Raw genomic sequence first — 23,083 nt, forward strand, 5'->3', positions numbered from 1 at the left:
GTCTTGCCTTTACTTGGTTTGTGAGTTTGTATGGTGTCAGGAACCTCCAACAGTCCGGGTAGTCCGAACCTTTTTACTACTTCTCAACAACAAGACATTATGGATGTACCTACGCATTTGAATTCACTTACTCAGCGTATCGATTTGATTTTCACCCAGCTTGATGCAGTGGATAAACGACAAAATGAAGGGCTATCTAATTATCCACCAGCTCTAAAACAACAAGGTCATGTTAATTTGAATCAAAACCTTTCTAGTCATGGTTCTACACAGGACAACAGACTGCAATTAAGTGCGTCTCCCATCCCACCAGGACAACAAATTTGTTCAGGTGAAAATTCTACACCACTTCGTACTGATAATAATGCAGGTCATAATAGTGATTCAAAGCTTATTGGAGCTCCCTCCTTCTTAGACTGGGTCAACAATACAGCAAAGCTCTCTTCGGGCTTCACTCTAATGCAGGAGCAACCGGCCACAAACTCTTCAACACCACAAGTGAGTACACAATTAATTTCTGAGAAACTGAAACTTCTTGACTTTAAATTACTTAAATTAAAAAAACTTCAACTTGAAGTGGTGTATTTTAAACAATGCCTGCAAGAACAGATAGTGCCTCGTTACCATCAATTTCCTACTGGCTTGGTTCCAGATTCTAACTTTCATAAAGATCTTATAGTGTTATTTGACCAACAAGGTTTTCAACTCGTGGAACTCATGGTGAAACATTATTTGTTGCAAACTGATAGCATTTCTAAAGAAGTTACTGATTTAGATAAAGATATTAATGCTGACATAGACTTTGGTAGATACAAGTATGATTACAGTAGAGTCTTTTCCAGCATTGAACAACTGCTGGATAGACTCAAGGGCAATAAATTCAAAAAAATGAACCGAGACCGATTGGCTTATAATAATGGTTTAGCATATCCTAGACCACACAAAGCGCAGATTTGGCAAGCTAATGGTCCGATTAGACCAGCTACTTCGTCCACTGTACAGAATAACACTGATCCTTTTATGGAAAGTAACAGTGACGCTAACAATGACATTAACATCACTAATGTTATAAGACGAAGTGAAAGAATCCGGTCAAATAATAATCAGAATAACAATAATCAGAATAAAGTACAGCCAAACCAGAACAATCAGAATTATCATTCAGAACAAAATGTTCAGAAGGACAGGAACCAGAGATCGGTTTCGAGTACTAGATCGTTCCAGAACCAAAGGAAAAAAGTATGGAACAAGTAACGCAAGAGATAACAGAAGGGGGATTTATGCCAACTACCAAACTTGATATTTTAAAGAACATGACTGATGACTTTAATATTTATAATTTCTCCTCTATTACTATCGAACCACCATTAATTGAATTGCTGGCCAGAGGTAACACATTTGTTCCTAGTAGAAATATGAATGTTGCTAAAACTTTAATTGATTTAAAGTGTTATGTAAGGAAATTAAATTTAACCCTTCTTTTAGGTACTTCATTAGACACTAATTCTACTTTTAGAATAACAAGTACGTATAACCCTCCACTTCACCCCTTGCTTAGTTTGTATGAGAATGTATGTGAGTTAGATATTAGACATATAGTACATTCATGTACACATAAAAATGAGGGTACCTATAGTAAAAATAACATCAGTTATGAACAAGCACAAGCATTAAAATTTCTTTGCTCCTTACAGGTTAGAATAACTAAGCCAGATAAAGGAGGTGGATTGGTAATTTTTGACATCATAGATTATCCCAATAAAATGGAGGTTGTTTTGAATAACAATGCTTATTCTAAGTCATCAATGAACGAGATGAATATAGCACATTCACATATCAGGGGTTATTTTAATGATTTGTTCATCGAGGCAAAAACTGACCTCGATGTATATAATTACATTAATATATCATATCCTAGAACACCAGTAACGTTTGGTATCCCCAAGATACACAAGGACAAGTTTAATCCAGCCATGAGACAGCTTATTGATGGTAGAGCATCTTTAACTTATCCTTGTGCAAAACTAGTGGATTCCATCTTATAAAAATACTTGAAACTAGAACCACAAGTTTGTAAAGATTCATGGTCTTTTCTACAGAATTTAAATGACCTAGAATTCACAAATGAGAATAATTTTCTGACTATAGATGTAGTTGACTTGCATACATCTATTCCTCATTTAGAAGCTATAGAGTGGATAGCTAAAAATGCACCAGTAGTGGAAATTGATTTGGTTACGGAACTTATTGATATTATTCTTACCAATAATTTTTTTATGTTTAATGGTCAATACTATTTACAAAAGCAAGGTGTGGCCATGGGTTCACCTTGCGGGGCTAGTTTGGCTAACCTTGTCATGGCCTACTGGGAGACAACATTGTTGCTTAATAATCCTGAGTATAATACCTCTTTAATTTACTATACTAGATTTTTAGATGATATTTTTATCATCTGTAAAAGGTGATATGAATGAAGCACACCAACTTGTGCACTATCTCAATTCTACAACCGGGTTCTTCAAGTTTACATTTAACTTTAACACTAACAGTATTGACTATCTTGATGTTAATTTGGTGAAAGATCAAATAAACAAGAGATTAGTTTCAAAAATTTTTAGGAAATCTACTTACTGCAATTCATTTTTGCACTATACTAGTGCCCACCCATCCACACAAAAAAGATCAATAGTGAAAAGTCAACTTATTAGGGCAGCAAGAATGTGTTCACTGGATAGTGACTTTATAGATGAATGTCACCTTTTCGGGGCTATGTTTCATAAATGTGGGTATCCAGCCACTCTGATTGAATCTCTGATGGGAGAAATCCAACGCAAACGTATTAGTGGCTATTTTAAACCCCTTTTATTAAAGAGGGATATAGATGGGACTATCCAGTTAGCTCCTTCTGAAGTTGTCAATTCTGGCGTCAATCTTATGTCCAATAATACTACCCTTCCAGTAACAACTATTAACACTCATTTGCAGGACAGTGAACTTGTCCAAGAAGGGAGTGGTCAGAACAACCAGTGTTCCACCTATAATGTGAGATTCATCACGACCTTTAATAACAATAGTGAACAAGTAAAGTTGATTTTATATAAGAACTGTTTTTTCTTGTATAAAGACAATTTAATAATGGATAGGTTGGACAATTTACCTAAAATTGTCTATAGAAGTGGTCCCAACCTGAAAAATCTTTTAGAAACTAGAATTACCAAGCCTAGCGAGAGAACCTTAGGCATGTTTACATGTGAATTTTGCAGGATGTGTAAGTATATTAAGATCTATAATTCATTTGTAGTCGAGAATAACAACAACTACACTATAAAATTAAAATTGAATTGTAAATCCAAGGGAGTAATATATATAGCAAAGTGTAACAGCTATCTGGCGTTTTACGTTGGAAAAACTGACCGGAAGGTACGTGAAAGAATTTAGGAACATATTTATGCAATAGACAAAATAAAAGCGAAAATGCTTTAGCTAGGCATTCACCTTTAAGTAATGGCCATACATTTTACTTTCAAGCCATTGAACAAATAGTGCCAGATATTAGAGGGGGCCCAAGTAGTTTATTACTTGAAGAACGTGAATTAGAATGGCAACTAGCGTTGAATGCTTTCTCATATCCAGGTTTGAATTAAATTGTAACATCTCTTGCCTACTAAAGTTGAAAAGCTTAAATAGGTAATAAACAAATACTTAGTGTACATTTCCATTTGGTTTAAGCGTTTAAAAGATTTTGTAAGTACAGTACTGACTTTTTCTTCCTGCTATCTGAATGTTATTTAGGTGATCGAACTGTTCACTAGTTGTATTTCAACTTTTTTATAAACTTTTTTATTATTTTGTTTGAGTTAGTATTCACTGTTTTAGTATGGTATGTGTTTAAATAACAAGTAGGGCTGATAGGTCCTTAACATCATGTGACAATATATGCCGGGTTTTTAAACTGCAATTTTTGTAACTAGTTTTTACTTCTGAAGAAGTTGCTCTATGAGAGTGACGAAAAACGTGTGGAGTTTAATAATAAACCTTTTACATTTAAAGTATTCTGCCTGGCTGTTGGGGTTCTGTTTTAATAGTTATAATACAACAAAAGGCCAAAAGAAGAGAAGAGAATTAAAGTCTGGATGCACATAACTGAAAACAACCACACCAATATTTTCAACACCTTAACTGATTGACTGAATGAAGCAGAAAAAAGAAATGAATATTACAATTCTAACAAACTAAAATATTACCATCAATCATTTGAAAATGTTGCCACGTTAATTTGAAGATTAGTTTCCTCTCAAGTCAGGTTCCAAAAGAAAGTTTTTGTGGGTTCTGGAACCTGGATCCCTTTAATTCTTTCACATCTAGCCTGAGTGAAATTTCACACCTTCTGACACCTGCAGATTTCCTGCATATGGACAGTCTCACCTGTGATAAAATTCTGAGAATGCAGTTTTTCAACCTACCCATAAACAAATGTAGATATCTCAAAACTATAACAAAAATTACAAAAAACTTAAAATAAGAAAGTTATTCAACAGACACTCCTTTTCACAGTTCTGAAATAAATACTTCAGCCAGACATAATGGTGATTTTATTTTGAGCAAGTAATTAGATGGCATGTACATTTTATTATTACAATTATATAAACAACTGTTAATATATCTCTAACAATAACAGATAGACCTAACTATCAGTGTGATTTTTGTTCATGCAGATCTGACTTTGAATTTGCTGCCGAGCAGTTTTGTAGATGTTACTTTAGTTCTAAGACATTTGCATAATTATGATTTTTGTATGCATATTTGACATTTAATAGGCAAATAAATGTAAATATCTGTAAAACAATGCTAATTAGACAGCAACTATCACTTCAAACTTTTTCCAGCATTGTACATGTTTTAGTTTGATACCATGGAGTCCAATATAAGCACCTTTTGGTTCAAGTTATTAATATCATTATTAATATGATTATTAAATCTAGACCAAGCCGTTGACTACTTCAACAATATTCCCATCAATATCCTTGATAGACTAGCATCAGTTAGGAAAATAAGAGCCAAGTCAAACTATGCATCATGGCTAACCAGGGAAACTAGAGCCCTTCTAAAGTCAAGGGATAAGGCTTGGAGAATTTGGAAGAAATACAATACTAGCCTAGCCAAACAAAGTTTCCTACAACTTAGAAATCAGGCCAAGAGATAAACTAAACTCTATAGACATTACTTCCTCAATATCCAAAAGAAACGTTCAAAAAAAACCTAAAAGTTTTGGCATGCCATTTACTCTCTCCTAAAACCAGGCAAAACTACCACTCCCACTCCTAACTCCACGAATGACAACAAGGACATTGCCTCCCAATTCAGTCACTACTTCACAGAATCCATCTTAACACTATCCTCCGAACTACCCAAAAACAGCTCTACATATAACCCAACCAAATGCCCTGACAACATCATATCCTTTACACTCTCACCCGTTCCCACCTCAACAATTAAAAAACACCTCCTAAAACTGAACACTACCACCCTTGCCACTGATAATCTACCAACCAACTTCCTAAAAATAGCTGCTGAATCCTTATTCTACCCTATTTCTATTCTTATCAATCGCTCCATACAAGAAGCATATGTCCCACAGTAATGGAAGGTATCATACATTATTCCACTACATAAAGGCGAAAACTCTTACGAATCCCCCTATCTAAAATACTAGAGAAATGTATACATTCTCAGGTAACACAGTTCCTAAACTCACACCATCTCCTCTCCCCCACACAGCATGGCTTCAACAACACCATAGCACAACCACTGCTCTGCTTTCTTTCACCAATTTGATCAACCAACATAGAAATAATAACAACTTTGTATCTGCAATATTTCTAGACCTCTCCAAAGCATTTGACATGGTTTCACATTCATTACTACTAGACACCCTGATATCCCTATCCTTTGTCCCTTCCACTATAGCCTGTTTAAAAGCTGTCAAACAGGCAACAATCTGTCCAATGGCAAAGTGTACTATCCCCCTTACTCCCAACTACCATAGGTGTACCACAAGGCTCCATATTAGGCCCACATCTTTTCTCCATATTTACCAATAATCTCCATACCACCACATAGCATGCTTCACTTATACAATACGCTGATGATTCAACTCTTATCTGTTCAGCTCCATCACTTCCCACCCTACAACAACTTCCCCAGGAATCCTTTAGCTCTGTAGAAAGTTGGATCATTCAGATCCAACTTATCCTAAACCCTAATAAAACTAAATTACTACTTCTAACCCCAAACAAAACCATTTCCACCCCTCTATCCTTCACTATCTCCTCCAAAAATGGCACTATTATCTCAACCTCTGACCATACCAAACTCCCAGACGTTGAAATTGATAAAAATCTACACTTCGACGTCCACATTTCACAAACTATCAAAAAGTCCATAAAAATGGGAACACTATATAAGCATAGGAAATCCCTCTCGAAACAAGAATGGATTACCCTAGCTCAAACACAGCTCTTGTCAACCCTAATGTATGCTGCTCCAGTTCTTGCCCAGCTTTGAAAGCTTGACCTTGCCAGACTCGAATCATGTTATAATAAAATTGCCAAGTTTGCAAACAACTCCACCTTTAGAACCCACCATTGCCAGGCTCTAAGGCAACTGCAATGGCTGGAACTTCCCCAGCTACTAACCTATCACCAATTAGTCATTGCCTACAATGTGGTAACACATCCAGAAAAAAACCCTGCACTAGGCCAACTTTTCACCCACTATAATACAAATCGTCCTGACCGATCTTCCGACAAACCCCTCCTCTGTATCTCTAGGGCTAACAGTACTGCAGGAAAAGCACTGTTCTCCCACTCCATAGCTAGAACGTGGAATAATCTCCCTCCCCTGCTCTGATTTCTGCTCCTACCTCTTCTCACTTTAAAAACTCACTTAGAACACACTTAAATAATAAATGGCTATGCCCATGTATTACGTAAGTCCACAAATTATTCCACTTACATACCTCACTTCCTAATATATACCTATTGTAATATATAGTTCAGTCTAGGTCTTCTCCTAATGCTGATTGAATTTGTATACTTATTCTGTTCTTAACCATGTGTAACTATTTTTTCGTGTGTATATAGGTCTTGTTATGTCTTCTGCTGTATTTTAACATATTGTTTGAAAATTCTCTGTATACTGTATTTTAACATATTGTGTAAAATTTTACTTACTGTGGAGCTTTTCTCCACAGGCCTCCACTGAAAATGGACCTGTGTCCGGTCGGACCATCCCAGTTAACAAATGTAAAATAAAATAAAATAAATTAAAAAAATATGACATATATTTACCATATTTCTGGAAATTCTACTCTGTTACAGAGTACTCTGCCTGTGGAGCAACTCTTGACCTTTGTAGTGACTGAAATGCTGTTTTGCATTGCATCCAGGTCTACAATGCCTGAGATACTCACATAAATAGTTTTCTCTCAGGACATAATCTGACCAACATGTCGAGGGTCTGCTCCAGATAAGGTTGCCAAACGTCCCATTTTGAGCAGGACAGTCACATATTAACAACTGGCTTCTTTCTGTTTGCATTAACTGTGAGTGGGAAAGGAAAAGTCCTGGTTTTCTGGTGATGCTACAAAAAGTTAACATGGGCCATGAAGTCATTACATTTCCTTTCTCACTCACAGTTAACGCAGGAAAGAAGAGAGATTAAGATTTACTTTTACTGCATTGGTAGCCTGGCACTTCCATGATATAGTGTTAGTGCTGCAAGTTTGCTTGTGTATTCTTTGTTTTTTGCTTTTTTTCTTTTTAAGTCAGTCCTTGCCAGCTCTTGGTATACTGTCTGATAAACTGCTCTTGATTAGGCCTGTTCTTGAAATTGACCACATTCGATTCTCAGCTAGAGCGTCTTCTGTGTGGAGGCATACGTGAATGGGGCGTGCCTTCGTTGAAGGTTGTGCGTCAGGGTTGGTAACCCGGTACGTAAAAATCCACTACCAATTATTAGCGGACCAGAGTTCCGCTGTGGCAGCCCCTAACCGGGAAAAGCTGAAAGACACAAACAAAACTAGTTGAAGTTCAGTTGGGGGGGGGGGGGGGTCCAAACTCAAGACTACTGCTATATATGCTCCCAGTGTGGCATCTTAGGAGGGAAAGTACTGAACATTCTCAAGTGACCTTCCTATATTCTAAAAAAAATTCTTTAGAAAAAGGGCTGTGGGTATATTCAGAAATAATAATATTGCAATAGCATTTCATTTGTGATCGGATTCTCCTTGTTTGCTGCCATGCTGAGACTCATGGCTGACGTATTAATTGTTGCCTGCTGGGGACCGTGCTGTGGCTGACTGATACCTACCAAAATAAATCAGATACGAGTATCTGGCTGCTGCGGCTAGATGTTACTGGTGTATATATTCTTTCTTTTAGGCTAAAAAGTACAATGGAGGTGTAGTGCAAGCACACTTAAAGTAGCTTTTATTACTATTTCATGATGAAATCTGCAAATATTATTGTTTGGGAAAAAAACGCTGATCTGCTTTTAGTTTGGAATTTCCCATAATATTTTATTTTGTCTCATTTCATAGCATCATTTTGTAATAGCATTGCTTCAACTTTGATTTAATTTATCATCCATTCACAGTGCTTCCTTTGCACCTTCTTCCACACTGAAAGCAGCTGTAAAATAAGATGAGTTGATGATATAGTAAGGGAACTGACGGAGCAAAAGGTAAAATACATTTACAAATTAACAACTAATCCAGTGTGTATGCTTCTTTGCTGGCCAACCAGTATTCCTTCCTAGCCTGGTCGGTCTTTTTTTTCCTATCTCCCTCTTTTTCCTGCACTCCTTTCTTTTCATGATGTCCTGGACTTCTGCATTCCACCACCAGCTTTCCTTATGTACCTTATTTCCATACCTGACTTTGCCACATATCTGTTCTGTAGTCCTCGCACATGCTGTTTTGAGGCACTGCCATTCTTCTTCAACTCCACCTATTTCCTCCTCTTCTTGGGGTGATACAGCTCTGAGTAATTCTTTGAACTGTTGTATTTTCTCTCCAGTCAACTTCCAGGTCTTCAGCCTGGTCTCTGTTGACCTTACAGCCTTCTCTGGCCACTGCTTGCATCTGATTGTGGCAACCAGTGGTTTATGCTGTGGGCTGACTGTTTCACTGGGGATGATTTTGCAATCACTGTTTCTTCCCAGTGCCTTTTCCTTAATAGGATGAAGTCTACCTGAGTTGCATGTTGGCTACTCTTATATGTGATCTTGTGACTGTCTCTCTTTCTGAACCATGTGTTTGCTACTTTCAACCCATTTGCCAGACAAGTCTAGAATGGCCTCTCCTTCTTTATTCCTGTTGCCCCACCCATGTGGACCCAGGCAGTCCTCGTATCCTGTTCTGTCTGTCCAGATATGTGCATTCAAGTCACCCATTATCAACACCAACTCATGTTGTACTGCTTTATCTAGTAGGTCTTGCAACTCTTGTCTGAATGCACTCTTTTCCTCACTATCACAACCCTACTGTGGGGCATAGGCTGAGATTATGAATACTGCCCTATCATTACACTGGAGTCTGACTGCCATGAGTCTGTCATTAATTCTGATGATATCTCTTACTGCCTTCTGAAGCCTCTCTCTCAACAAAATTCCCCCACAATTTCTAGCCTTTCTCACTCCTGAGTAGTAGACTCTGGATCTCAAGCCAAGTGGCTTTGCTGCACTACCCTTTCATCTTGTCTCTTGGATACATAGGATGTCCAGCCTTCTCCGTATCATCATGACATCCACTTCTAAGCTGTGTCCCATCAGTTAGATATCTAGCCTGCAATTTAACTTGCCAAATTAATTCACAATACTTGAGCTTTTCTTCCCACATCCCACCTCTGGGATGAACGACTACCTTCTCCACCAGTGAAAATTAAAATCAGTAATCTTGGCATTTAATTAAATGTTTGTTTAATGCATTGTTAGGATCATGTCTATGAATGCCATAATCACACTCATAAATATGTTTATGGAGACTTCTCTTCATTTTTCCTATACAGAAGGCCTCATATAGTTGGCATGTAGCAGCATATATTTCCCCTTCAGACACACAGTAATAATAGTTTATGGCTTTTGTTGGCTTATATCCATAAATAATAATCTCTTCAGCCTCAAGTATATAACTGCATGGACTTCTAAACTTAAATAAGATCTCATTTTAAATACTATTTATGAACACTTCTGTCTAGCTTGTTGGTGTAGAGGGTGAAGGCTATGAGCTGTAATTTCTGTGGTACAAAATTTGATTCCCTCAGTGCTCATTTGCCTCCTGTGTGACCTTGAGAAAGTCACTTAACCCGACATTGTTCCCAGGTTGTCCCTAAAAAGGACTGTGTTTCCAGTTAGCCTACATGGTTAAATGGGTATTGTTAATATCTTAGCTTAAATATATCCCTACGAATATCCATCTCCTTAATGAAGTGGTTGTCATCAGAAACTATCCTGGCCAAGCTAACCAACTGGCCTCTAAGAAGACTTTTTTTCTGAGTAAGAGTATAGCAACTATTAAACTGCAAAAAAGAATTTGATTAAGTTGTTTGTTTTATAAATAAATGAGCTGTAACACCTATGTTCTAAATCCACAGCTAGTCTTATATTAAAATAGCACAACTAAGTACAAGAATGATCATGAGCAAACCTCAAATATTCAGTGGTGGATTCTATATATTCAAAAAATATTTCAAGACATTCTTCTAAACTGTTCCACAATGTGCATATGTCATTCATAAATCTTGTTTAGAAAGTCCAGTAAGAAGCATATTCTGAAATAAGAGGTGCATATACAGAACCCATTGCAACCTCCTCTTTTTTAGGATGACATTCACCCTCAAAGAACGTATAATTATTTTTCAACAACATTTTCATAAATTGTGACAAAATATGAATATCATCTCCAGATAGTGAATCATGATCTAATAATATTTATTGAAACCAAACCATATCTAATTGATGTAGGACTACAGGAAACAAATCACAGAATGGTTTTAACTTAGACTCAATAAATAGGGCAAGGCATTGTGTCTTGGACACACTGGCATCCACAATGGGATGTAGAGTCATTAAGATTCTTGTGCACCTTAGGGATGCCAAAATGGTAAGAATGATGGTGTACTTACCTTCAAAAATGTATAGTCGTCATATGTAATTACATGTTGCTTCAACAGATCATATACAACTGAATGTATCATTCTACAAGCGATGTTAATTTGATTCTTTGATACCTCATTGTACATGTTAGGATTACTTAAAAAGAGGTATTTAATCTACATAATCAATATAGTCCATAATCACAATCCCACCCCATTTGACAGGTTTCATCAATTTACCAGTTTTATCATTAGTTTATTCAGTAAATCTCTTTCATCCTCACTTAAGTTGTATCAGCAACAGGTCTTGTCATTAAATTCAAATCTGATGTCCTCACATATTTTCTCTAGAAAATTGATGTTGGGTCAGGTTAAAGACATTTTTTCTTACAACTGTCTACAATTAAAGTCACAGATGTTGTCATTCGAAGAACTGTTAAAAATTAAAAAATTGGATGAAATTACTTAACCAAGTTAAGAATGTGCATTCTGTGAGTATCTGAAGTTGTGTTTTAATGGTCTTGGAAGTGTTCAGAAGTGCTGCATAATATTTGACTGTTTTGATTTTTAAAGGAGACAGGGTTACCTGTATTTATGTTTTGGATTACTGTGTTTAGAAAATGTAGTAGGGCAGTTTCAGTGATGTCATTGGACTGGAAGCCATGTTGTGAGACAAAACCATTGGTGTTCTTCTAGCAGAAAGTTTAGGGTTTGATTATGGATACATTTCTAGTACTTTAGAGATTGTAGTTAGTATTACAATAGGTTGGTAGTTTGAAAGTTGGATATTGATATACCATACAACTCACATAAGGTGATGGGGGGGGGGGGAGACAACAACTTTATCTTTGGGCCCCTAAAAACAGAGGTGACTAACTTCACAGAACACATGCAACTGGAGAACAGCTGCATAACCACCAAATCATATACTAATGCCATGTACGAACACATACACAAATGCATGGATCTCACCATACCCAATAGAACCAAGATGCTCTCCTCCAAAAAAAGGAAGCCAATCTGGTGGTCCCCTGCCATAAACAAACTATACAACAGGAGGAGGAAACTGATGAGAAATAAGGTGAAGTCCCAAGACTGGAAAAACTCCCTTATCAGCCTCAACAAAAAGTTGAGATTCCTCATCAAATCCTCTAAAGCTAGTTATGAAAACAGAATTGCAGCAGATAGTAAAGACAACTCCAATGCCTTCTATAGTTATGTAAAGAATCTCCATGGCAATACCCAGATTTGCTCAGAGCTGTTGCACAATGGCACCTTCCATACTGAGCCAACAGATATTGCCAATATACTGGCCGACAGATTCAGTGCCGACTTTACCCCCCTCTCCCCCATCAAAGGACCAATCACAATATCAGTAGATTGCCAGGCATCCAGTATTATTGCTGTACAGGTTAAAACAGCACTGTCCAAGGCCATGAATACAGCTTCTATGGGACCTGACAATATCCCTGGCTGTGTTCTACATGAACTATAGAGTGAACTGGCACCTCACCTGTGTGCCCTGTTCAATCACAGCCTCACCTCAGGCTTTGTCCCTACCGAATGGCACACTGCTACAGACATCCCTCTCCACAAAGAAGGAGTGACTACAGACCCTGGAAACTATCGCCTCATTAGCCTGACAAGTCTGATATGCAAAGCTATGGAACGCATCATCATGGACCTAATAAACAAAGATATAAGGAACCTCCAAACTCTGGATCCCACACAGTTTGGTTTTGTGAAGGGTAGATCATGCCTGCTCAACCTGGTTGACTTCTCTGAGTCAGTCCAGAGCTGTAGATGAAGGCAAGGTGGTTCATACAGCCTACCTTGATCTGGGCAAGGCCTTTGATAACATTCCCCACTCAGGAATCATAGAAAAACTCACTAAGCTAGACATCAAACCCTATATTACTAGGTGGGTTGCAAACTGGCTAGCAGATAGAACCCACAGTGTGAAAGTAGCTGACACCAAGTCAGACTGTCGACCAATCACGAGTGGGGTCCCACAGGGTACGGTCCTGGGTCCTCTCCTGTTTGTTATCTACTTCTCTGAAGTCCAGGCCAACATGAAGGGACTCTGGCTGACAATGTTCGCAGACGATTGCAAGTTGGGAGCCATAATTAACTCCCCAAGTGATGTTGACAACCTACAGAAAGTGCTCACTGAGACCAATGACTAGTGTCAGAACCATGGCCTTAAGCTCAATGCCAAAAAAGTTGTCATCATCCCCTTTGGGAAAAACTCATTTTCCATGAATTACTACATCGATGGTAGTCCACTGAACACAGAAAGCGTCATAAGAGATCTGGGAACACAGGTTGACAGCAACCTCTCTTTTGACCACCATATTGCCACTGTGGTCAGAAAGTCCTATGTGGCACATCTCATTACTAAGGGTTTTGCATCCAGGAAGAAAGAGGTCATTGTCTCCCTCTACTCTTCCCTCATTAGGCCAATCATCGTGTACAATGCCCCATTTGGCATGTAACTCACTAGACATCTACAACAACTGGAGAGGCTGCAAAAATACCTCACAAAGAGGATCATAGGCCTTAAACACTTTTCCTATATGGAGAGATCCAAAAAACTCCAACTATTCTGTCTCATATCGTCTACTTAGAGGTAATCTCTGCTTGATTTACAAACCCAGCTCTGTTAGAAATGCTACATCTAAAGACATCCCAGTCCCTCCACACTACATGCTCCAGAGACCTCAATCTCATTACCACAATCAACAGAACAAGCTGGAGGGACAGGTTCATAACCCAGAGACTACCCATGCTATGGAACAGACTTCCCATACATGTCAAGAGGAGCGCTTCACTGGTCTTCTTCAAGAGAAATCTTAATGAGTGGATGGGAAATAGAAAATTCACCCCAGGGATCACTCCAGTGGCTCTACTTGACAGAGGCACTGGGAACTAAGGTTGGGTGGCACGATGCCAGGGTACTCCTATGGGCTAGGCTTGTAAAGGCTCCAGGGCCATTAGCTTAGTACACACCTATGAACCTATGAACCAATATATTTTTAATAAAGTTTATGCTTTCATAAATGATAACTTAGGGTATGTGCTTTATATCAAACAAAGACAATACTTATTTTTTAACTAATTTATTTAAATTTGTTTTTACTGTGGTAGAACGTTGATCAAACAATGACAGGCTCAGTGCAGCAAAAATAAAAGTGATGTTATAAAGGCAATGAAGGAACACAAAAAACTAGAGAGAAAAAGAAATAAAAGGATAAATGGGAACAAAGTAAAGCAATGAGGAGAGAAAGAACAGTAAAAACAACAATAAAAAAAGAAATCATGCATACATAGTTAACGCATATACATGCCACCTTCCCCCATCATCCTCTCCCGCCCCAACCCAACAAACAAACACTTACCTAGAACACACAATGGCTTTCTGGCAAATTTTAGACGTCCTCTCCATCCCTTGTATCGACAACAACACCCAGCAGCCCAAATTCTTAAACAATACTCTGCTCCAAAGATGAAAATTGTGAAGGTTTCCTAAATTAAAGAGAGAGGTAGAAAAATGTATAATTCACATATTACTTAGTTTAATGCCAGCAACTTTACAGACAGCATATTTAGTTATAGTGACATAAATGTTTGCATCTGCAGATAAAAAGTACAGTAAATAAATATTTTAACAAAGCTTACAGAAACAGATAAAATTATTAGTGATGTATAGTATCAGTTATCATTATCAGTATAAACCTAAAACATGTTGATTATAATGTAGCTTAAAGAATAATTAAACATATAAATTCTTCATACAACAGTATTAAATTATGTACATACAGACAGGCTTCTTAATAAGGTAAACAGGCCAAACAAAGATGATTTAGGGACTTAGTACTCTTTGGCATTTTCTCTACAGCACACTTTGAACGAACAAGATGTGAAAATGATGGTTTCTGCTTGTTTACAGCATGCCCCACATTAACAATCTATACTCGGTTCAGGTGACTGCTGTTGTTTTTTTTTCTGTTGACTATGTTTTATTAGTATATTTATTTCTATGTGTCCTTGTACTGACTTAGGCACAGTGGGACCACTATTAGAGCAGCACCACTTTGCATTGTGAATCAGAGTTTAACCCTTCCACTACTGTTGGGCAACCATATATATAGATTTGAGAGGGCGACGTTCTCCACCTGGGGGGAGATTGGGGGGCTTTCCCCCTACAAAAATGATTATTTGGAATGTTTATTTTATTTTAACAGAATCTTTGTTTGACTGACAGAAATTGTGAAAAATCCCTCTTAGATATGTGATTTGCTAATTTGTATGTGAAGAATTCCACATGCCATATGATGCCAAAGTCTATGTTTAACCATCAAAGCTTACATTCATTGAACCTCTGATGATTGAACACAAAACAGCGAACATTCATTCACCGAACATTCACTTCAGCAAATGTGTGAGATGGGGAAAGTAACTAGTTGGCCAACATTTCCCCATCACACACACTGTGCTATTTCAAAGCCCCCCCACACCAACAATGTGAGGGGCTTCACCCCCCCCCCCCGTAACTATATATCAACTCTGAGACTGCACTACAGTGGGGAAAAGGGCATGGAAGTAGTTGGCTTACATCAGGAAATTTGCCCTTTTCCCCACTGCAGTGAGATGAATGAACATTTGATGTCTAGTGTTCGATCATCAGAGGCTCGATGAACGTAACCTTGGATGGTTAAACATAGACCCACGATGCGCACATTTTACCTTTGTTGAGTCATCCAATAATTGCAGAGAACTTAATGCTATATATGTGCTTCATCCATTCTTCAACAGTGTATTATGCAGTGACAGGACTTTGTTTCATTCAAGATAAACAGCTAAGAATAAGGCACAGTCATTGAGAATACCAGAACAGGTACAGAAATGTGTTGGTTAGTAATATGTCCATACTATCAGAAAACACCATGACAGTGTGTAGGTAATTCATATTCTGCCCACAAAGGTGATAACTGGTGACCATAAGGGCCGCAAAAGCATGATGAAAAATACAGCTCCCACTGTGGACAAATCTATGAATCACTCAGATGTGCTAGATACAGTACAAAAAAAAAAACTCTTTTCTTTTTTAAATAATGGCATTGTATAACTTTCACTCATTAGTGTCTATATCTTTCAGATGTATTTTCTATGCATGTACCTATGAAATGGTGAAATGGATTGTGTAAAATAAAATGTGGTTTGCACCACTTTGAACATGACTGATGCATAATAAGGGTGCATGAATGCAGGACTTTTAAAATGCCAACCGGTTTCAAAAGAAGCTGAATCAAAGAAAAGTAGGTTTGTTTATGTTTAAAAATAAGTCATATTAGCATAGCCGGCCTTAGGCACAGGCCAACTAGGCTGCCGCCTAGGGCGCCTCTGTAACAGGGGTGCTTTTCCAGTAATTTGGATGGTGTAGATAGACAAGAATGGGGGCAACGGGTGGTGTGGGGGAGGGTGCTGTGGAACCCTTTTGCCTAGGGCACCAGTTGTCCAAAGGCCATCCCTGCATATTTGTAGACAAAGTGGATGGAGATAGAGATTAAAAGTGATTTCTGACATTTTAAGTTTCAGCACAGATTTCTAATTCAGTGCTTGATTTCAGTTTGCTAGGATACAATGATTTTTACCTCCTCATTGGAGTTTAGTGTGCTTCAGATAGAAGTAAAACCTGTCTATTGTATAATCTTACAATATACCACAGCAGGGCATGGGAAAATTATGGTTTACAAACTACAGCCTCCTGTAAAACATAAAATACCACTATTTTTGCCATCCTTTAAAAATAAATTCCTTCCATTAAAAAACGGTATTTCGTCTTGGTTCCATGTCAGCACAAGTATGACTGATTCTGTGAAGACATCTAAAACTAGTACTATGAATGCTGACATGGTAACATATATGCAATATTTTGCTGGGGTATGGCTGGAATATTTTTTTTAATGCTGGGGATATCTAATTTTTATCATATAAGCTACATTTTTTGGCTGCACTACATGAGTATGAACTGACTGTGAAAACAACTTTAACGACAGGAGATGCAGTAAAAGCTTACATGTATATATTATATACACACACACACACACACACACACACACACACACACACACACACGTGTGTGTGTGTGTGTGTGTGTGTGTGTGTGTGTGTATATATATATATATATATATATATATATATATATATATATATATATATATATATATATATATATATATATATATATATATATACATACAGATATATTATACATATATAGATATATAAAGACCACAGGGAAAACTGAAACTTGTGAACAACAAAGCTGCTGGTTGAGAATCCTAACATATCAGAAAAAAAAAACATGCACTGTAGACAAGCTCAGCTGAGACTTCAGAGTAATCAAGCACTTGTAACTTGTTTAGCAATCAAAACTTCTTTACTGAAAAATAAGTATATGAGTGCTTTCACCCTTAAAAGAACATTGTCAGATCTAAATCTAGTTTATATGACATGCAGTATTTATCTGCTTTAACACACAGATCAATTGCCAATTCACATGAGCTGGGGTCATAAATGTATGTCACAGGCTGTATATCCCAGCTACAATAGGATAAGTCTTATTGTTCATACCTGTTCTGGATACCTACTCCTATTGTCCTATTGGTAGCTAATAGGTTATAGTTTATGTGTTGTATTCCTATCCTATGTGGCTAGTGACTAATTAATACAAACACTTTATATAAATCTTGTCCCTGGCACTGTATAACTATTAGTACATCATCATATCTGTGATGTGATAAGTAGATGCTATTTGCCATGTTTAGATGGGGCAACAAGTACTAAAAATATGTGACAACCAGTCAAATTAAAACCATTCAGTATTATACTGTAGTAATCATAACTGCACCTAGTCAGGATAATCTGGCTGAACCTGTGTCTGGGAGCACCTAGCATGTATTCTTTATGTCAGGTGGCATACCACCCTTTCTGTGACAGGATGAATTTAACTTTCTAGTGATATATCAATTATAAATGTGCTCAGAGAGGAAAGAAAGGTCTCTGTATGAGCTAGGTCTAAGATAAACTGCAGCATTCTATGACAGTGAACTAAACAGGTTTAAATAAAGAAGGAGACACCTGACTCCTACTTCAGTTTGTTCCAGCTAAATGCAGTCAAAACAGGTGCATTATAAGAGGTTGTCAGTAACATGTGTCATATGTCCTAGTTGCCACAGTTGTAACCCCTATCAATCAGCAAAGTATAGTTCCCACCATAGGAATCAGTGAGCCTCCAGTGTGTCTTGTACCAGTATGTGTTGCAAAAAAAAAACTATAAGTAGGTCAGACATCTTCAGATCAGTGTAGAACAGCACATTGGCATTAAGCACATTCATATGGTTAATGCCACTGAATCATAAATAAGTGTACATGATTAATTTTGAGACAAATAGTTATTCATAGTGGATATTGTGATTTCAGTTCTTTAGTGGGCACATTTCTACCCCCCCCCCCCATTATTGTATAGTAGACAGCTTCCCTACTGTTGATCAAAGGTAAAGTAGACAAGGGTGTAATCTGTTCATTGCAGATGAATGAGCTGCGCCTCATTGACTGTGGTTTCTCATAGAAAATCACAGCTGGCAGCTCTTCTGTTACAGCACGGCAATGATTTGTTTTTTTGTGTGGTTTTCACGTTTCACTGCAGCTGAACAACTGTGCAGTTATTTTATATCAGTAAGAGGGGTATTGGGAGGAAGTCTCCTACACAGAGAGTGCAGGAGGGCAAAGTTTTTATTATGTTTTATGTCTGAACAAAGCGACAACTGACTATGTTCATCCACTTGAAGCTTCATCCAGGCATAACTCAATGATTCACAGTGGAACCTAACATACTGTTGAGTCATTTTGCTACTGGCACAGCCGATGTTTAACTGCTAATCTAAATATAATTTGACACAGAAACTGTAACTCAAAGGTAATTATTTGTCTATGGCAGTTATGCAAAATGGCACCAGTGACAGTCATAAAGCATATTATCAGAAAGACAATGAATAATTCTAAAGAAGCAGACAGGGAAGTCTGGAAAACTGAGACAAAACAGCAACATATCCCACGCTGTTAAAGCTATCATAACTAAATGTAGTGATACTGGACTTGGACACCTAGAAGGATGAGGGAGACCTGGCAGAGTCTCTAGTCCTGTGAAGGGAACAGGCTCCACCTTAGCTAAAAAAAAAGAAAAAGAACAACAGTGTTCAGCACTATGCTGGAAATGTATATCATCATTTGTACCTGTAAACAAAGACGAAAGGGGTGAAAGAGAATGGTGGAAGCAGCAATGGGGGGCAGCTGTTTAGCAGGAAGACAGAAGGTAAGAAGAAATGTACAATGTATCAGAGGATCATGACTTAGACCATGGCTGGGTAGCCTTATTCTGCACTACAGGCAAAAGACAGGAGGATGACAGACTGAAGAAAAGACTAAAGGAGAGGGTAGTAAGAGTTTCACCAGTTTGATTTTCGACTAAGGTGCCTTCTGTGTGGAGTCTGCATGCCCTCCCTATCTTCGTGTGGCTTTTCACCAGGTTCCCAAGTTTTTGCCCACATTCCACAGACATGCCATAATGTGGCTAGGGAACTCTAAATTACCCATAGGTATGAGCATGTGCATGTGTGATATGGAACATAGACATGGAAAACTACCTCTGTTAAATCCTTTGCATTGAAAATTCCATGGGCAGTGGCTGCTGTCCGTGGGGTGACATTAGGAGTTGGATGTGACTCTTAAGAGAGAGAGAGACAGTGAGAGAGAGCGACTAAGAAGCAAGAAAGTAATAATCATGGGGGACATGAATCTGTCAGTAGTAGACTGGGAGAGTCTGGTCTCTAGGAAACAGGCACAGTGGAAATTTATGAAGGTCTTGGATCATGAGAGGTTGGAACAATGGATGCAGGACTGTGGCAGAAATGATAAAGTCCAGACAGGGTCCTAACTAATGTAAAGGATGCCATGAATGTGCAAGATAAGGCACCGTTAGCTCAAGTGACAAAGCCACTGAGTGGTTTATAATGGGAAGAGAAAGATAAGAACAAGAAGGCAAAGACAAGGTGTGGTATTTTATTTTGGCTGGGGAGTTGGTTAAGTAATAGTTAGGATACTGGAAGCATCCTGAAAAATTAAATGCATGGAAATGGTGCAGGGATAAATCATTTAAGGCTGTGAATAAGAGGTAAAAAGGCAAAAAGAGAAGAATGGCCAAATGGATACGCAGATCTGAAAGGGATTTATCAGAAGGAACCAAGGAAGGAACAGGAGTATCTTTATGTACATGCAGGAAGAAGAAAGTGAGGAACAAAACTGGGCAGACTGAGCAAAGATGAGAAGGAGATCAGTGAAAGGTGAGAAAACATGGGGGTACGAAATGAATACTTTTTTCAGCCTTCATAATAGACAGCAAGAGGAAAGTGCCATGTTTGGAGGGAGACAGGACAAATAGTGAGAGAGCAGTGGACAAACACTGGGACAAATAGTGAGAGAGCAGTGGACAAACACTGGGATAGAGAAGGAGGATGTTCATAGTGAAAGCTGGCTGTTTTTATGGAGAAAGACAAAATTCTAGAGTCCCATAGATCTGGCCAATATGTTAATACATTCCTCCCCTCCAACACAGATCTTAAACTGGTCACTGGCTAGTGCAGAAATGTGACAGACTTGAAAGATAGCAAGCATGGTGCTCTCGAACAAGCAGGAGAGCAGAAAAACTCTGGGGAGCTACAAGTTTATTATCTTAATAGGAGTGTTATGGAAAGAATCCTGTGGGGGAAGTCTGATAACACTGCTAGAGAACAGCTATCTCCATGACAGAAAAAGACATAGGACTATACCCTGAAAGAGCTACTGGGCAAACATGATTAAGTATTATCTCTAGGTTACAGATGAACATCACAAGGGAATATCAGTGTATGTAGTCTACCTGGACAGCAGGATGGCCTTTGATGCTGCCTATAACAAGAGGTTGACAGGATAATTAGTGGGGTTAGGGGGTCAGACCAAAATTTGTGGATATGGATATCTGCATGGTTTAATTGTAGAAGTTAGAGGGGCAATGTCAGGAATTACAAAATTAACTAGTGGAATACTGCAGGGGTCTGTACTCTTTCACTCCTTATCAAAGTCTTATTCAGGGAAGTACAGGACAGGATCAACATCATTGCTAATGACACAAAGATAAGTGTAGCTGGGGAAGATTGGTGAAGAGTCTACCAAAGAGTTTGAAAAAGCCAAACAAGTGAGCAAAAATGTAAAACCTGAGGTTCATTAAAAAAAAAAGGCAAAATACTGCACATAGGCTGCAGCAACCAAGGTTTAAAGTATTATCTCGGGGTTCAACCAATGGCAACAGAGAAAGAAAAGCTCTAGGTTTGTGGAGCACATCTAGACTTCCAACCTATGTGTTACAGCACAAGAACTACTACAGAGCTCAGTGCTAGGGCCTCTTCTCTTTAATATCTTTATGGCTACAGTTTCATTTACCATTTCAGTTTTAAACTCTTACTACTAGATCTGACTTGGAATGCAGTCTCACATCATCTGGGAAATGATGCACTTAGTGCAGTGGGTTTGGAATGCATACAACACAGTACCAGAGTAGACACCACGTGGCAGATGCTCACCTTATTAACTGTCCTACTCCTCCAAGCTACTACAGAAGCCAGTCACCTTATTCCAACCATATTATTCCCTAAACCAATCCATCCTAGAGTTTGTCTGCACCTGCCAAAGCTTGGCTGCTCTTTTTGGCAGTCTATGGCACTGTCTGGCTAGTTGTGACATGAGGTCTAGCACTGCTAATATTGCTGTACCACACCATGTATTTCTCAACAGTGGCTAGTTGTTTTAGGACTCCTATATTTTATCTTTGCTGTGACAGTATATACTGTGTCACTTAACTAGCCGATTACATTGTACCTCACTGCCTGTTGTTTCTAAATGCCTCTTTGGCACATTCTTCTTGAATGTCTTCAAGTTTCCTACACTCTGTTTAATACTGCCATACCCAAGCCTGCTGTTGACATCTTAATTATTGTGTTATGGTAGCCATGTCTTTTTTACCAAATGTCTGTTGTGACATTTTGTAAATTGTGTTACTTGTTTTTTGGAATCTTGGAATCAGCTGTTATCTCTGGCTTTCCGAACATTGTGCTGTGACATCCATCTCTGTTGTTCAGTATTTACTAATAAAGTGGTACTGCACTGAATATCACAATGGAATACTGTGCTGTGGCATCCGTACCTGTTGTTCAGTATCTACTAATAAAGCAGTACTGTACTGAAGATCGCATTGGAAGATTGTGTATTTACTAATAAAGTGGTACTGCATTAACTTCCACATTGGAATACTGTGTGGCACCTATGCCTGCTCTTCAGTTAATCTGTATAATATTGTACTTTATTGAGCTATAATGCACTGTAATGTATTGGGCAGTATCATGCTTTGCACTGTATTGTGATGCATTTGGGTCTATATCACGGCATCGAAAAGTAATTCCTTTGAACGGCTTTTCAATCAAAAATGCCGTTAATAGAAATTGCTTTTGTGAGATTGCGGTACAGTGAAGATCGGAAAATTTGCCCTTTCCTCACTGTACTGCAATCTCAGAGTTGGTATATATATTTAGTGGGAGGTGTGGGGGGTGCAGCCCCCCACAAGAGCAATTTCTATTAATGGCATTTTCGATTGAAAAGCCATTCAAAGAAATGACTTTTCAGTGTTGTGATATATATCCATGCTTTTTACTGGGCAGCACAGTTTTTCATTACTTTGTACTATTTTCATGGTCCCTTTATATACCTCACAGCTCCTCCTTCCCTCTAGGTAGATCAAGGTTTCTCAAAATTCTATTACCCTGGAAGCAGTATACCGC

At 38.2% G+C, this 23,083-nt stretch overlaps 1 protein-coding gene across 1 annotated transcript in view; it reads right to left on the reverse strand.

Moving 5' to 3' along the window:
- Nucleotides 1-23,083, reverse strand: part of KCNQ3 (potassium voltage-gated channel subfamily Q member 3) — a 1,103,931-nt gene that overhangs the window by 1,066,241 nt on the left and 14,607 nt on the right. The window contains exon 3 of the mRNA XM_044066246.1: nucleotides 14,552-14,678. Coding sequence (XP_043922181.1) covers nucleotides 14,552-14,678 — 127 coding nt within the window. The remainder of the gene's footprint in view (nucleotides 1-14,551; nucleotides 14,679-23,083) is intronic.

Source organism: Protopterus annectens, chromosome 3.part1, assembly GCF_019279795.1.
Source record: "Protopterus annectens isolate FY-2018-M chromosome 3.part1, PAN1.0, whole genome shotgun sequence".
NCBI lineage: Eukaryota > Metazoa > Chordata > Ceratodontiformes > Protopteridae > Protopterus > Protopterus annectens.